This window comes from Rhipicephalus microplus, chromosome 10, assembly GCF_043290135.1.
Source record: "Rhipicephalus microplus isolate Deutch F79 chromosome 10, USDA_Rmic, whole genome shotgun sequence".
NCBI classification, from domain to species: domain Eukaryota; kingdom Metazoa; phylum Arthropoda; class Arachnida; order Ixodida; family Ixodidae; genus Rhipicephalus; species Rhipicephalus microplus.
Window position 1 is genome coordinate 51,245,879 of NC_134709.1, and position 15,011 is coordinate 51,260,889.

Below are 15,011 nucleotides of genomic sequence, written 5' to 3' on the forward strand. Positions count from 1 at the left end.
GCGGCGAACGAGACTGGTGACGTCGAGGCGACGGTGAGCGGCTGTGCTGCGTATCAGGGGCATCGCAGGCGTAGGAATCGACGGGCAGAGGCCGGCGGTAGTTGTCGGCGATCGGCTCAGGAGGTTGGAAACGACGGTAGCTATCGGTGCGGCGAGCAGTGTTATACTGGTTTCGGGACGAAGACCAATGGTTGTGGCAATACCGTGCGACGTGACCTATGCGGCGGCAGTTAAAGCAGATCGGCCGATCATCCGCAGTTCTCCATTCGGCCGGATTGCGAGAGCGTGGATAAGACCTTTCTTGGGGTGGTGACCTGGGGCGAGGCGGCGACCTTGAACGGAAGCCAATTGGTCGAGACTGAGCAACGGCGCAGACATCGAAGCCCAAATTGCTCAGTTCTTCCCGCACAATCGACTGTACCAAGCAAACCTGAGGTACTTGCAAATCGACGTGGCCGTTGGCGGGAAGAGTAGGTGTAATTGCTTCGATTTCCCGCCGGACAATTCGCGTAATTTCAGACGCTGGTGAAGACTGCCGATGGGAGGACAGTCCATCTTCGCAGGAGGACGTCGCTGCGGTGTTCGGCAGTCGAGTAAATGATCTTGAAATCCGCCTGCTTTTGGCCAGTTCAAAACGCCGGCATTCCTCAATAATGTCGTCGACGGTCGCACAGTTCCGGCACATTAGCAGGTTGAACGCGTCGTCCGCTATGCCCTTGAGGACGTGGCCAACCTTGTCAGACTCCGACATGTCGTTGTCAACTTTACGACATAGAGCCAGCACGTCCTGTATATATGAGATATACGGCTCTGTGGACGTCTGAGCACGTATAGACAACTCCTTCTTTGCAGCCGCCTTTCGACCGATGGGCTTCCCAAATAAGTCGCGAAGCTTTTCCTTGAAGGTGTCCCAACTGCCGATCTCCTCCTCATGGTTCTCGTACCAGACTTTGGCCGTGCCTTTCAGGTAAAACAGCACATTGGCCAGCATAAGAGTCGGATCATACCGGTTGAGAGCACTGGTGCGTTCGTAGTCGGCTATCCAGTCGTCGACATCAACTTGGTCCGTACCGCAGAACGTTCCAGGATGCTTCGGATGCGTCAGCACGTACGTGGGTGGGGTTGGGGCCAGTGGAGGCGTTGCCGTGGATGGTGCGGGCGTCGCCGAAGCCGATGGAGAGGTGGCCGTGGGATCAGTCCCGTGTTCCATCACGGAAACTCCGATTTGACGACCACTGCGGAGCTCCGTTGTATGGCGCTTCGTTACCCAGCACTCCCACCAATTTGTTACGGAGCTCGCAAACACACGGAAGAGAGGAATGAGCGTATTTCCTATATTTACATGCCAAAGTGACGCTTCAGAGCTGCCAGTCTCTCGCGCGGCGAGTCCACTTCTTTTTCATCGAACTGTTGTCCACGACGGTAGAGCCATGCCCACTGCCTCGTAATAATATCTATATATATAGATATATATATATATCTATATATATATATATATATATATATATATATATATATATATATATATATATATATATATATATATATATATATATATATATATATATATATATAGTGAAAATCAAGAAGAAATGGACATGGGCCGGGGCATGCATGTAGCGCGTAGTAAAAATACCGCTGCTCATTATGGGAAATTGACTGAATTCTAGGAGAAGGCAAACGCATGAAGGAGGGACAGAAAATCATGACGGCAGGTGAGATTAAGAAATTTGCAGGTTAGGAAATTGCAGAAATTTGCAGATTAGGAAATCGGCAGAATAAAGCACAAGATCGGGTTGATTGGCGTAACATGGATGGAACCTTTGCCCTGCTATGAGAGTAGTTAGGCTGCTGATGATAAAATGAGGTCATCGTGCGGCCCCTAATCGCCGTATTCCTTAACGTCATTGTGACGCCACCATGACGTCACGCTATGCTACATGACGATGTCATCACACTACTTTGTGACTTGGTCAAAGATGGGCAGACTACAGAAACGTTGCAAAATCAAGTGAGTCGCCCAACTCTAACAACGCCTCCACAAACCTTGCAGTGCTAAGCTATTTCAAGTTCAGTAAGCTATCGAAATGGGCGGGGACAGTGTGGATCAATACATCGATTGAGAAGAAAAAAGAAGCAGGTGGCTTTCGCCTTCCCCTCTTTCTAGACGAGTGCGTATTTCTGTCAGCGTACATTGTTTAAAAAAGTGAGAACTGTGAAAAGTGATACGGTGAGCAGGCACTCTTATTTTTGTTGTCATTTACTTTACTTTGCGATTTTGTAATTACTTTGCATTTGGCGCTGATGCTACATAGCTGGGCTGTCAATGTTCACTTTGTCTCATATATATAGTGAACAGACAGCCTCGCCTGTTATAGGCTTCCTAAAAAAATGAGTGACCCTTGAGCTTCGCCTTTAAGGGTTGAACGCGATAGCGATATTCCGTTCCAAGTGCGTATACTTCAAACACTTAGTGTACGTATTCTTTTCGAACTTGCAATGCTATGTACCCACGACGTGGCCGTAAGGGTTTAGTAGCGTGTGTGTGTGTGTGTGTGTGTGTGTGTGTGTGTGTGTGTGTGTGTGTGTGTGTGTGTGTGTGTGTGTGTGTGTGTGTGTGTGTGTGTGTGTGTGTGTGTGTGTGTGTGTGTGTGTGTGTGTGTGTGCTGTGGGTGACAGGCTTTACACTGTAGAATGATGATAATCCCACGTTCTGACGTCTGATTGCAATGTATGCTTGTATTACGCATTATTAGGGCAATATTTCATGTTGTAATGGGAAGCATGTATACCGGACGTGTGTGTTGATAAAGCATGAAAGTTACCTTCACTGCATTTTCAACCAGAGGATGTTATTTTCACTGCATTCATGAGCAGGTGCGTCGCTGTGTGGGAGAACACCGCACTTCCCACGCGAACAACCGAAGTTCGATCCCCGCAAAGATCCAGAATTCTTAATTATTTATTTAATTTGCATCGTTCTCAATTTTTCAGTCACACAAAGATTATGATTTTTCGCTCACAACCAACCAATCCGACGCCGACTCCGACACCGGGATTTCTGCGAAACGCCTCTTTTAACGCTATTGCGTTAATAAACAAACTGACCACACTTTTATTCCTTTAAAATTGCATACAGCTTATGTTCGTGTGTATGCGCGGTTTTTGAGACAATTGCCAGGTCTTACAACTTCGTTAGATGCATAACATTTTACATTTCCTTCATTTTCTTTTTTTTTCCAGCAGACGTGCATGCGCGTCTGAGCATGCGTCAAAGTTTCCTTGCTTTTAAATCTGTTCTTGTGAGCTTTTTTTCTATTCGCATACCGGTAAAATGCAAAAATTTTGATTCATGATGACACTATAGCGAAATAAAAATAACAGATGAATACAGACAAATTTTATTGTGAGCCCTCAACCGCATAGTAACCATACAGACGACAATGTTTCACCTTGAAAGCGAACACTGCTGCGAGGACTTCACGAATTTGCTGTTCATATTTTTGCAAAATCAAGTTGCGAGTTCATTTCTTTATCGCTAGTTTTTGTTTTGTTGTTTCTGTTTTTCAGGCCTGCGGTTACCGCGAAGATAAATTCTCTTATTTACAGCGCTTGCTCGAACTACACCGAAAAGTTTAACAACGCAAAGTGCAAGGAAGTGTTCACCTGGAACATATCCCACGGTATAGTGTCACCTTTGAGTCTTCGTGTCAACACCACAGTTCAACTCAGCGTTAGAAAGAAGAACGTTACTGTAACAATTGACTTTAATGGGGCGTCGACTCTAATATGGAGTACACGAAACAAGAAACCAATCAAATATAATGGACCTCCGACAACACAGGTATGTTCGTTGGATGTTACACAATGTGATTTGAAGGTTATACATTGTGGTTGTAACTAAAACGGCTCTCTCTCCCTCTCTCTCTCTCTATCTATCTATCTCTCTCTCAGAGTGCTACAAACTGTGTTTCTATGCAATATGCACGCTGACTAAAAACCACAGCGTTACTGTGGTTTTCAGAGTTACTGGAAGCATGACCACCTTGACGTATCCAAGAGTAAATAGGAGTTCAAACTCCTCGAGATATTTCAATTTTGCATGTGTTTTCGTTACGTATACTGAAGTTATTTAGCTGTGTTGTTGGCCACAGTGGTATTTGTCATAACTGCCCCCCCCCCCAAAAAAAAACATTTACTGTCATAGTTTTTTCACCACCCGCCAAGAAACTTGATATGCATGTTTTTAGGCCTCTGCACGCACTGCAGACGTTTCGTGCACATTTTTTTTTAAACGTGGTTGATCCACTGACCCGTTTGACAAAAGATTTTCACTTTCTGTGGGACCCCGAGCAAAGACAAGCTTTCTCCGAGCACCAACAACACCTCAAGATTCAGCCCTTATGTTTACTTTGACAATGAACGGCACATAGATGCCAGTAACATCGGCCTTGGTGCAGTCCTCGTCCAGAGGAAGGACTGTGCCGAACGTTAGCCGGGTTGTACCATCTGCGGATATTAATTGCTCAACAACGGAGGAAGTGTTTCTAGCTGTTTTCTGAGCAATAGGAAAGCTTCAACCGTTCCTGCATGGCCTCCAGTTCAGAGTTGCTACAGATCATAATGCCCTCAGCTGGATGTCGATTCTCAAAGACTCCTTCAGGGCATCCACCCAGGTGGAGCTCACACCTTTCAGGATTCAACCTAACAATAGTTTAAATGGGTCCTGCAACACTTTTTGAGCATGGTCAGAAAACGCTGCCGATCGGTAGTAGAGGCTCCCGACAACACCCGAGCCAAACATTGTAGCGCAGCACGCGGCCTAGAATACACAATAAATTATCAAAGTCAGCTTAAAATTGCTTTCTCTTCTCTCGACAAATGACAGAAGACGCTCAAAAATAACTTGTAGAAAGCCCATCTATCAGCCATTGGCTGATTTGAACATGGCGCACTCGGTCATTACAAAGATCGCCGTGGGAGGCCGTGACTTGTCCATGTGTGCGCCCGCGATCAAACTGAAAGAGCCGCACATTCGAAGAAAAAAATAAAAAAGTGAAGGTCACCAGGCACGCGTGACGTAATCTCTTTACCCCTGCGATCCCTCCCTGCTTAGTTTCCAGCGCTTTCGTCGGGACGAGAGAACAATGAATGCAATTGCAGCATGCGACAAATCTTTGTAACTCCAATCACACTGGAGAGATTTTTAAATTTTTTGAGCGTTGAATTCGCGAGGCAATAAGCTCTTCCAGTGGATTCATTCGATGGTCACTTGAAAAAGTGTTTAAGGGCCCCTTTGAAGTGTGACTGGTGACACAGTGACTCGGACTGCCTTTCGCACGCTCCTCTTACATTGACACAAAGGGATGGCGATATCGACGGTTGTATTTCTTGTGCAATCATAGAGCATCTTACTTGGCTCAAAACAAGACGAATGATTCGGAGTTTTGACAATTTATTGAATATCTTGAAGGCCTCAGTTCGCATCCTCTGCTGGCATTCGCGTGCTCGCGATCGTCGTTCTGTGTTCGCACCAACATCCTTTCGAAACAACCGTCCCGGGACTGAACATCTGCTCATCGTTCCGTCAGTGCTAAAAGCGGACGTCTCATCAGCTAGTAACGATAAGCCTTTGTCCAGCAACGTGGGATTCATGCATACCTTGACCCGAATTCCCCAACAACTCTACTCTCTTGAGCTCAAACAAGGCGTGAAGCATTACTTAAAGACGTGTCGCGAATGTCAGCGCCGTAATGCACCACCTCGGCGCCCAACCAGTTTTTTTTTTTCCCAAGTTTACCGGGGGAAACTACTAGATTGTAGTCGTAAACTGATTACATGACGTGATACTGAGAAACGAAAGTGTTACAACGAAGCACCGCCAATGATATTGCCCACATTTTCCTAAAGAACCTTGCTTTCTGCCATGGAGCACCGACAGTTTTAATGACTGATCGCGGAACAACTTTCACCGCCCGGATGATGCAAGACGTCAAGCAGCTTAGTGAAACCACCATGTCGGAAAAGTACTGCATACCATACACAAAGCAACGGATTCACAGAGAGGCTAACGAAAACGATTGCGGACATGCTATCTATCTATACATTGACCGAGACCACAATATCTGAGATGTTGGTTTAACGAACATAAAAAGGTAAATCGACTGGAACTTCGTTACTTTATATACAAAAATTACTATGCAACACGAAAACTCACTTATACACTTCATGTTGTTCGAGCTATAGCGCATCCAGGACGGGACAGAGAAGAAAACACAGAACACATACACAGCGCTTTCTTCTCTGTCCCGTCCTGGATGCGCTATACCTCGAACAACATGAATAACCAACAAGCCCACCATGCAACCTTAGTACATACTTCAGCCATTTTTTTTAATTAGGAAGGCATTTATTTCTGTCAAGCATGATATATTTTTTACTCAGTTACTTATTTATGGAATACTTGGTGAGTCTCAGACTTTTTTTTCAGAGCTGCTTGTCAAAGTGGATAAGGTTACAGCATTTCTCATAATTATATGGTGGTATTGGGATGTTAAACCCCACATATCAATCAATCAAACGAGAATATTTCCTAATGTACATTGTTATGTCATTTTCTTCATTTAATGATCCAGGTGTTCTACCATCACGTGCACCGCAAGCCTTCTCTACGTTTGGTTTTAGCTCGGCATTACAGGACACTAAAGGCAAATAATATTTCACGTCTGAGTGGTAGTAGATTAATGTTCGGGAATGCCCAAAAGATCAATATTATCCACAGCAACGCTCCACTAATTCAGAAATCACGGTAAATGTACGACACCACATGCGCCATGACTTGGACATTTTGAAATTACCCCAATGATGTGAGAAGGTCCGACTACAAGTAATCACAAGTAATTAAAACAGCTGCACTGAGAAACCATCAGACCTGCGCGGAACGCGCACCACAGCCACAGCGATAGCTGGAAGAGCACCTTTCAGAGTCTTTTCTGAACCCTTTTTGAGTAACTGCTATAGAATCACGCTTGCTGGGTACCCACTAGGTCATAAATTATCACAATTTCTGCGTAGTAGGCCGGCATACACTACGCTATCCTTCGTCATTCTTCGGAGAAGCGAAGTATCCGCTGCACACTTGCAAAGAATTTTGTACCAAGTTTTCATCTAGTGGCTGACGACGATGAAGAATTAGGCCTGAAGTGGGTATGCGCCACAGTTAATAGATGATCAAGAAAAGCTTTTGTAATGGGTTAGAGCATTTGACGACTCACTCGTTACGCAATACGAATTGTGTGATGCCTTGTTGTTCGTTTGCTGTGCTATAATGCTTTATTACTCATACTAACACGATTCCTCTCACATCATCTAGCTTGCCTAAGGCAAGTTTGCAGCGCACTACAAAGCACCGGCGCAAGAAAGAGAAAAAGTGTGGCCCAGTGGTGGAATTGTGGGCTAGCATGCAGGGGACCCGGGTTCGAATCTGACTGTGACCTTGGTGTTTTTTTTTACTGAGTTCTTTTTTAATATTTCCTGCGATAGTGGTTACGAACAACGGTGGCGGCGGCAGCGGGCAACTACGGAACCGCACGTGGCCCGTCTTCTAATCTCATAACAGCTTTCGCTGTAAAAAGAACTTTTCGTGCATTACTGTGCGTGATTAAATGCTGTTGGTCCCTTTCTAGTTGATTCAATGAAAAATATCAACAGGGTGTTTCTATGGGTGATGGTGGGAGTAGTTCAAAAAAATCAGTTTTCTCCTGGATATCATGGACAGGCAATGCCATCTAGCAGGGCCCAGTTTGACCAAGCAAGCAGAAAAGTTTCATATGGTCATTTGTTGTTGTTGTGGCTTCCGCTACTTTTGCACTGCTGCTACGAGTGTCGGCGGCCGCGCAGTAGAGGCGGGAAAAGTTGGACAAGGCAACTGCCCCGTCAGGAGGCCCGTTTTCAGGCGGGTGATTTCAAGTGCGCTAACTTCTTACGGACCACTAAAACGTGATGTTATTTCAAAGGAAGCATTTCCTTGGCATGAAAGTAGCCCTACGAGGTTTCTGGGTAGCTATTTCAGCAATGTACGTCTATTTGCCGTTAGTGTCCCTTTAAGCTCTATATAGCACCGCTCATTTCTTACTGATCATAAGTACGGAAACAATTAAAACTACGCACTGACCACGATTAAAAGCAAATGAAAGCACGGTCTTTCGGCCCCCGTACGGGAGCTTTGCTCACAAGTGTTGTGAACCACGATTACAAAAGCAAATAAAAGCACGACGTCTCGTCCCCGTACGGGAGGTTCCCAAGTCACGAGACTTGTGAACTTGGCTTCCATCCAGGGGCGAAACATTGTGCTTTTATTTGCTTTTGTGGAGGAGGGGGGGGGGGGGGTGCTGACACTCTTTGTAAAGTTGATTGCGCCGCGTGGCGCACATGTCTCGCGCAGAAGCCGTACTTTGGAGTCACAACTATTGAGCGGAAGGTAGCGTTGTGTTCGCGACCGTGGCACTAGAGATCTATCGAACTTTTAAGCAGGAAATTGCCAAGAAAAGAATCTATGATAATATTCGGGTAGTTCTCTACTGTTTGAGGCCAGGACGGGAGTGTTGCGAACCAAGACATATCGGGCCAAATATGAAGGGGTAGACACGGTATGCAGTGCATGCGGAGAGGAGGAGTAAACTGCCGAACACTTGATAATGTTTTGTAAAGGACTTCCCCCTTTAGTTCAGGGTGATGGCGCGGAGTTTTTTTCGGAGCACTGGGGTTTAGACAGGGAGAGCGAAATATACTTTAAGCGGGTAGAATTAACTAGAAGGAGCTTATCTGATTGGTGGCTAAAGTGAAGGCACGAGTGAAAATTAAACCATTCACTGCAAAGTACCAGTCCTATAAACTTCACTATTTAAAGGGAAAAAAAGATAAATCTAGTTGTTGGTTCACTAAGTATTACGGCTAGGCGGCGTTAGCCGCCGTTTGATCTAAAGAGTACAGCCACATCAATCCATACTCATACATACCCATAAATCCATCAATTAGATACGGGGCATAGTATCTAAGGGAGCACGAAAGATGCGTAATGACTAAGGGCGTCAGGAATGCAGCTGTAATGAAAAATAGGGTACTGTGGAACTACAATAGGTATGACGTTGTGAGAGAAATTTCGAAAGGTGTCATGGCCTTGGGTTTCACGTTCGGCAATACGGTCAGTTGTGCATGAAATCAGAAGTCCAAGCAAGATTGGAAGTTGAACAACGTGGCATAGGTAGACTTGGTTTGGGCGCACATGGGAATATCCCAAATCAGGGGGTACAGAGAGACATGGAATGGACATTGAGTGCAGGGAAGCTAGCAGCAAGATAGAATTGTAGGAGTGATTGAGAAAAATGGGAGAGAAGCGTTCGGCTAGGAAATTTTTCAACTACGTGTACATGAAGAATGTTGATACTAAATAGAGGAAGTGAACTCGAAAACTATCAAACAAGTATTTAGACCACAGCAGAATATCAAGCCAAAAGGAAAGATCGGTTAAGAAGAAGGTGAAGGAAACAGAGAGGGACATGTGGAAGATAGAAAAGCTTACAAAATTATCACTGGAGACCTATCGAACCTTTAAGATGGAAATTGCAAGGGAAAATATCTACGATAACTCTCGGGGTAGTTCTCTGCTCTTCGAGGCTAGAACAAGAGTATTGCGGACAAAGACGTACCGAGCGAAATATGAAGGCACAGACACGGTATGTGGTGCGTGTGGAGAGGAGGAGGAAATGGTTAAACATTTGATAATGTTCAGTAAATGGCTCTGCCCTATAGTCGAAGATAATGGCGCCGAATTTTTCAAAGCATTGGGGTTTAGGGACAGTGAAGGCAAAATAGACGTTAAACGGATAGAAATAACCAGGAGGAGGCTAACTGATTGGTGGCTACAATCGAGGCGCGATTGAAAGTGAATCCCTAAACACACAGTGATAGTACTTAACTTTATAGCTAGGTTGTGTGAGCCCCCACCCGATCTAAAGGGCACAGCCAGATACATTCATCTATCTATCCATCCTTGATCACCACTATCACCATCATGGTTAGAATGGTAGCACCGGCGGTGACCTCTGGCGGCTGCCTTGGTCGCGGCAGGAGATATTTAAGCGAGTCTCTTGGATGGGTGGATTGGCCGCTAGGGGGCTACAGTGCGCGGACGCGCGTCGCATCGGCTCCGCAGATTTTCTATGGTTTTCGGCGATTTCTTTCCAGCCATTCAGTTCAGAGTATTCCCAAGTGACTGCGAAAGTCCTGCGGTCTCTCCCGATACCATTTGTGCAGGTGAGCTCGTGTTTCGGTCACTTTTCGAAGATTGCCCGTACCGCCACGCTGGCACGACAGTCAAGCCAGTAGACAAGGCACGGTAGGCCTGGCAAGTCGTTGGAGCAAGCGGGTGCCCCATCCGCTGCACCGGCGCCCGAAATGGAATTCGTGCAATTCGAAGGGAAGGAGATATCGCCGACAGAGTTCGGAAAAGAGCAGGGATGGTGCGAGATCAAACGAAACACCAAGAAGGCGGGTGGAGACGCCGACCCGGCGAAGAACCAGCCAGCAACGCCAGCGTCTACCGAGAAGGCGGCGTTTATACAGAAAGCGACGCAGTACGTGCGGAAGATCACCATGACGAGCCGAATGCCCAACCTGCCAACGGATGACTACAAGATCATCGTGCGACCCCGGGATGGCTTCAACGTATCCCACTACCAGAAGGACCGCGTCCACTGCTGCATACGCAACGCTGCAGGGGTGGGGCGCGAGGTAGCCGAGGAGGACAGCGTCTGTCTCAATGAGCGACAAAACGTTATTGTGGTAAGCACGCCGTCAGAAGATCGCGCTAGACGATATGGAGGCATTTGCAAGCTGCGAATTGGCGACCGTGAGTTCGAAGCGAGTGCCTACAGAGCGGCTCCGGAGAACACGTCCAAAGGCCTCATCAGGGGCATATCGCTTGACGAAAAGCCGGCGGACGTCGTGAGAAGTCTGGTTAACCACCGCAACCCGAACGTCCTGCATGCCAAGCGCATGGGAAACACGACCAACGTGATAATCCTTTTCGACGGCTACTACGTGTCTCGTTACGTGAACTACGGCGGGATGGTGATAAGGTGCACCCTTTACAAGAAACATATCGATATGTGCTACGAGTGTGGTCGTCTGGGACACAGGGCCGACGTGTGCCCCAACACGAACGAAAAGAAGTGCCGTGGGTGCGGATGCGGTAACCCGCCCGACGATCATCGGTGCGAGCCGGTGTGCCAACTGTGCGGAAAGGGTCACCTCACCGGAGACCGCAAGTGCAAAGCTAAGTACAAGACACCCTACCTAGTCAAGCGCCGACAGTGGGAACGCAGAATGCGCGAGGAGGCTGAGGCCGCCTACAGCAGTAGCAGCACCGTCAACGACGGGGAGGAGGGCTACGGACGACGCCACGCACCGAGACGACGTCGCGGCAACAGTCTATCGGCCTCGAGGGAGACCCGCGCGCGGAGCCGCACTCGCTCCCGTACTCGTTCTCGAGCCCGCTCTCGCAGCGTCTCCCGACCCCGTTCAGCGAAGCCTCGCAGCACGTCGACGGCCCGAGCCAACCACACAGCTGCAGCCAAAGGCGGAGGAGAGGTTGACCCCCATAAATTGAGGTGGGTGGACGTCGCCTCCGGACGCGCGCCGAGCGCACCGCTAAAGTGAACCGAGACTGCCATTGATAGAAACCCAGATGTAGACAGACGCGGCAGCTCTGCTTACAAACGCAACAGCGAACCAGAAAGTCTAGTGCAGAAACGATTGGATCAATTCGAATCAATAATCCAAGAACTAAAGCAGGAAAATGCAAGGTTAAGAAACGAAATTGCCACGTTGAAGGGGGAGGCCCCGACAGTTCCCTTTCCTCCTCCTCCTCCAATTAAACCCGTCGCAGCCGACGCCGCTGCTAGTACAGCCGAGAGAGTGGAGGAAGTCATGGAGGCTCAAGACGCGCACCCCGCATCCACCAAACGTAAGGCACTTGACCCGGAACAATTCGACGTCAAATCGCAGAAACGCGAGGAGAAACTCCGCGAACGAGTCGATAGACTCGACGACAAGGTAGACGCGATGATGACCCAACACGCGCAGCAAACCGCACAACTTAACAACGCAATCGCTCAGCAAACCGCACAAGCCGAACAGTTGAGCATTGCAATATCTCGGCTCACAAAAATGGTCGCGACGCTGCAAACGCGCATAGACAATATCGAAATGCGACTTCCGGGCGCAGTGGGTCGCCCAGTACGAACGACTGGGAAACCGTACTTTAGGCCGTTACCCGACGAAGAGGCGCAGGATCAGCCGGATGGCAAACCATAACACGTACAGTCACCATGGCTCGACATGAAACCACACAAACAACGCCCACAACAGCATAACACACGGAACACGTTCACTATCTGGCAGTGGAACTGCAGGGGGTACAGGAGGAAACGGGCGCTTCTCCAACAATTCTTACGTAGCCGGCAACGACCGGACGTAATACTAGTGCAGGAAACCAATGACCCGGTCAAGCTGGCGGGGTACAAATCTATAGACGAAGCTGTGACCGCGGGAGCCCCACCGGCCGCGGCAACGCTAGTGCGACGCAACCTCACCGTGGCGCAACGCGAACTTATGAACGTTAGCATACCGCATGTACTCATAGAGCTCATCCCGACGAAAGGGCGTGGCCCCGGCCTGTTTGTGCTGAACGTGTATAGCAGACCCAAAGCCAGACACCGCTTTAGCACGTTACTGCGAGAGGCGCGCGAGGCAGCTGCCGACGGGCCCTTGCTCATCGCGGGCGACTTCAACGCGCCCCACGCGGCGTGGGGGTACGGCTACGAAACGCCAAAAGGTAAGCGCCTTTGGGACGATGCGCAGAATAAGGGCCTCGAGCTCATCACAGACCCTTCCGCGCCTACGCGCAGGGGCAACAGCGTATGTGCAGACACCTCACCCGACCTCACATTTACCAAGAACGTTGCTAGCGCGCGATGGCATGATACACAGGAGGACCTGGGTAGCGTTCACTCAGTGATCGATATCCAGGTCGACGCTGAACCTCACCACCGCGTTCATCGGGAAGGTACCAAGGGCAAGAACCACCTGCTGGTGGATTGGGACGCGTTTCGCAAAGTCCGGAAAGAGCAGAATCGTGGCAGTGCGGCTATTGAGGATATAGATAGCTGGACTGCGACGCTCAAGGGGGATTTAGAAATGGCGACGCGGGAGGTTCCGCCAGAAGCACAGCTCGAAGTGGTAGACAGCAAACTCCTACACATGTGGGAAGCCAAGCGCAGCCTGCAAGACAGGTGGAAGCGTCAACGCCACAATCGAACGCTGCGCAGACGCATAGCGCGGCTAAGCAGGGACATGGAAGAGCACGCGTTACAGGTATGCAAAACGCAATGGGAAGAGATCTGCAATGGGATGGAGAACCAGCTGGGACGGGCCAAGACGTGGCATCTCCTCCGGCACCTCTTGAATCCAGAGGAGACGAAAACATCGCACGCACATAAGCTTAACAAGTTGCTGCACGACTACAAAGGCACCCACGCGGACTTTCTAGATGACGTGCGAAGCCGTTACTTTCAGTCACGTAGCCCCCTCGCGCACTCGGCATACGCCTGAGAGGGTGAGGGTAACGCGGAGCTAGACGAGGACTTCAGCGTTGCAGAGGTGAGGGCGGTGCTGCACAGGCTCAACACAAAGTCGGCGCCAGGCCCGGACGGGATAACCAACAAAGCGCTACGTAACTTGGACGATGAGTCGATAGAACAACTGACGGCTTACATGAAAGAGTGCTGGAATGCGGGCGCTATACCGAACTCGTGGAAAACGGCGCGCATAATTATGATCCCCAAACCGGGCAAACGGGTACAGATTGACAACCTTCGACCGATATCCCTGACGTCCTGCGTTGGTAAGGTCATGGAACATGTGGTTCTCGCTCGCCTTACCAACTACCTCGAGGACCGAAACATGCTCCCACACACGATGCTGGGGTTCCGTCGTAACCTTTCCACGCAGGACGTTATGCTTCAACTCAAGCACGATATCGTAGACAATCCCACACGATCCACCAAAGCGATACTCGGGCTCGACCTCAAAAAGGCGTTCGACAACGTTAGCCATGCTGCGATACTTGAAAGTATACGAGCGTTGGGACTGGGCGAGAGAACGTACCACTACGTACGGGATTTTCTTGCGGGCCGCCGGGCCCGATTAGCGATTGGCGGACTAGAATCGCAGGACATATACATGGGTTGTACGGGCACGCCGCAGGGCTCCGTAATCTCGCCCATGCTCTTTAACCTCGTGCTTGTCGGATTACCACGAAAACTCGCTGAGATAGAAGGCCTCCACCATAGCTTGTACGACGATGATATCACCCTCTGGGTTGCCGAAGGAAATGACGGCCACGTAGAGCAAACGCTGCAGGAAGCCGTCGACGTGGTGCAGGACTACTTTCGCGACACTGGCCTCGAATGTTCCGCCGCTAAATCGGAGCTCCTGCTCTATAGACCATCGCGCAGGGGCCGTAAATCCAAGAACGCCGATTCCGCATTCGAGTGCGCATATAGAGAAATTAATGTACGCACATCAGACGGCGCTGTCATCCCACAAGTTAACGCCATTAGGGTACTGGGCTTGCGCCTGTCCGCCAACGGCCACAACGGCGAAACCGTTCGCAGACTAGAGGGTGCGGTCAATGAAACAATCCGGTTGCTGAAACGAATAACAAATCGGCATAGCGGAATGAAGGAAAGCAATACCATTCGCCTGGTACATGTTTTCGTTATGAACCATATAACGTACGTCGCCTCCTACCTCAAGTGGCAGGCGACTGAACGCACCAAACTAGATTGTCTCATCCGCAAGGCGTACAAACGCGCAATCGGATTACCGGCCAATACCAGCACGGAAAAATTTCTCGAGCTGGGGTTGCACAATACTCTAGATGAGATAAT

General features: G+C 48.9%; 1 protein-coding gene across 1 annotated transcript in view; it reads left to right on the top strand.

Annotated features, from left to right (window-relative positions):
* Window positions 1–15,011, top strand: part of LOC142774716 (uncharacterized) — a 35,191-nt gene that overhangs the window by 17,101 nt on the left and 3,079 nt on the right. Inside the window, exon 6 of the mRNA XM_075875625.1 lies at window positions 3,571–3,844. Within this exon, the coding sequence (XP_075731740.1) occupies window positions 3,571–3,844 (274 nt within the window). The remainder of the gene's footprint in view (window positions 1–3,570; window positions 3,845–15,011) is intronic.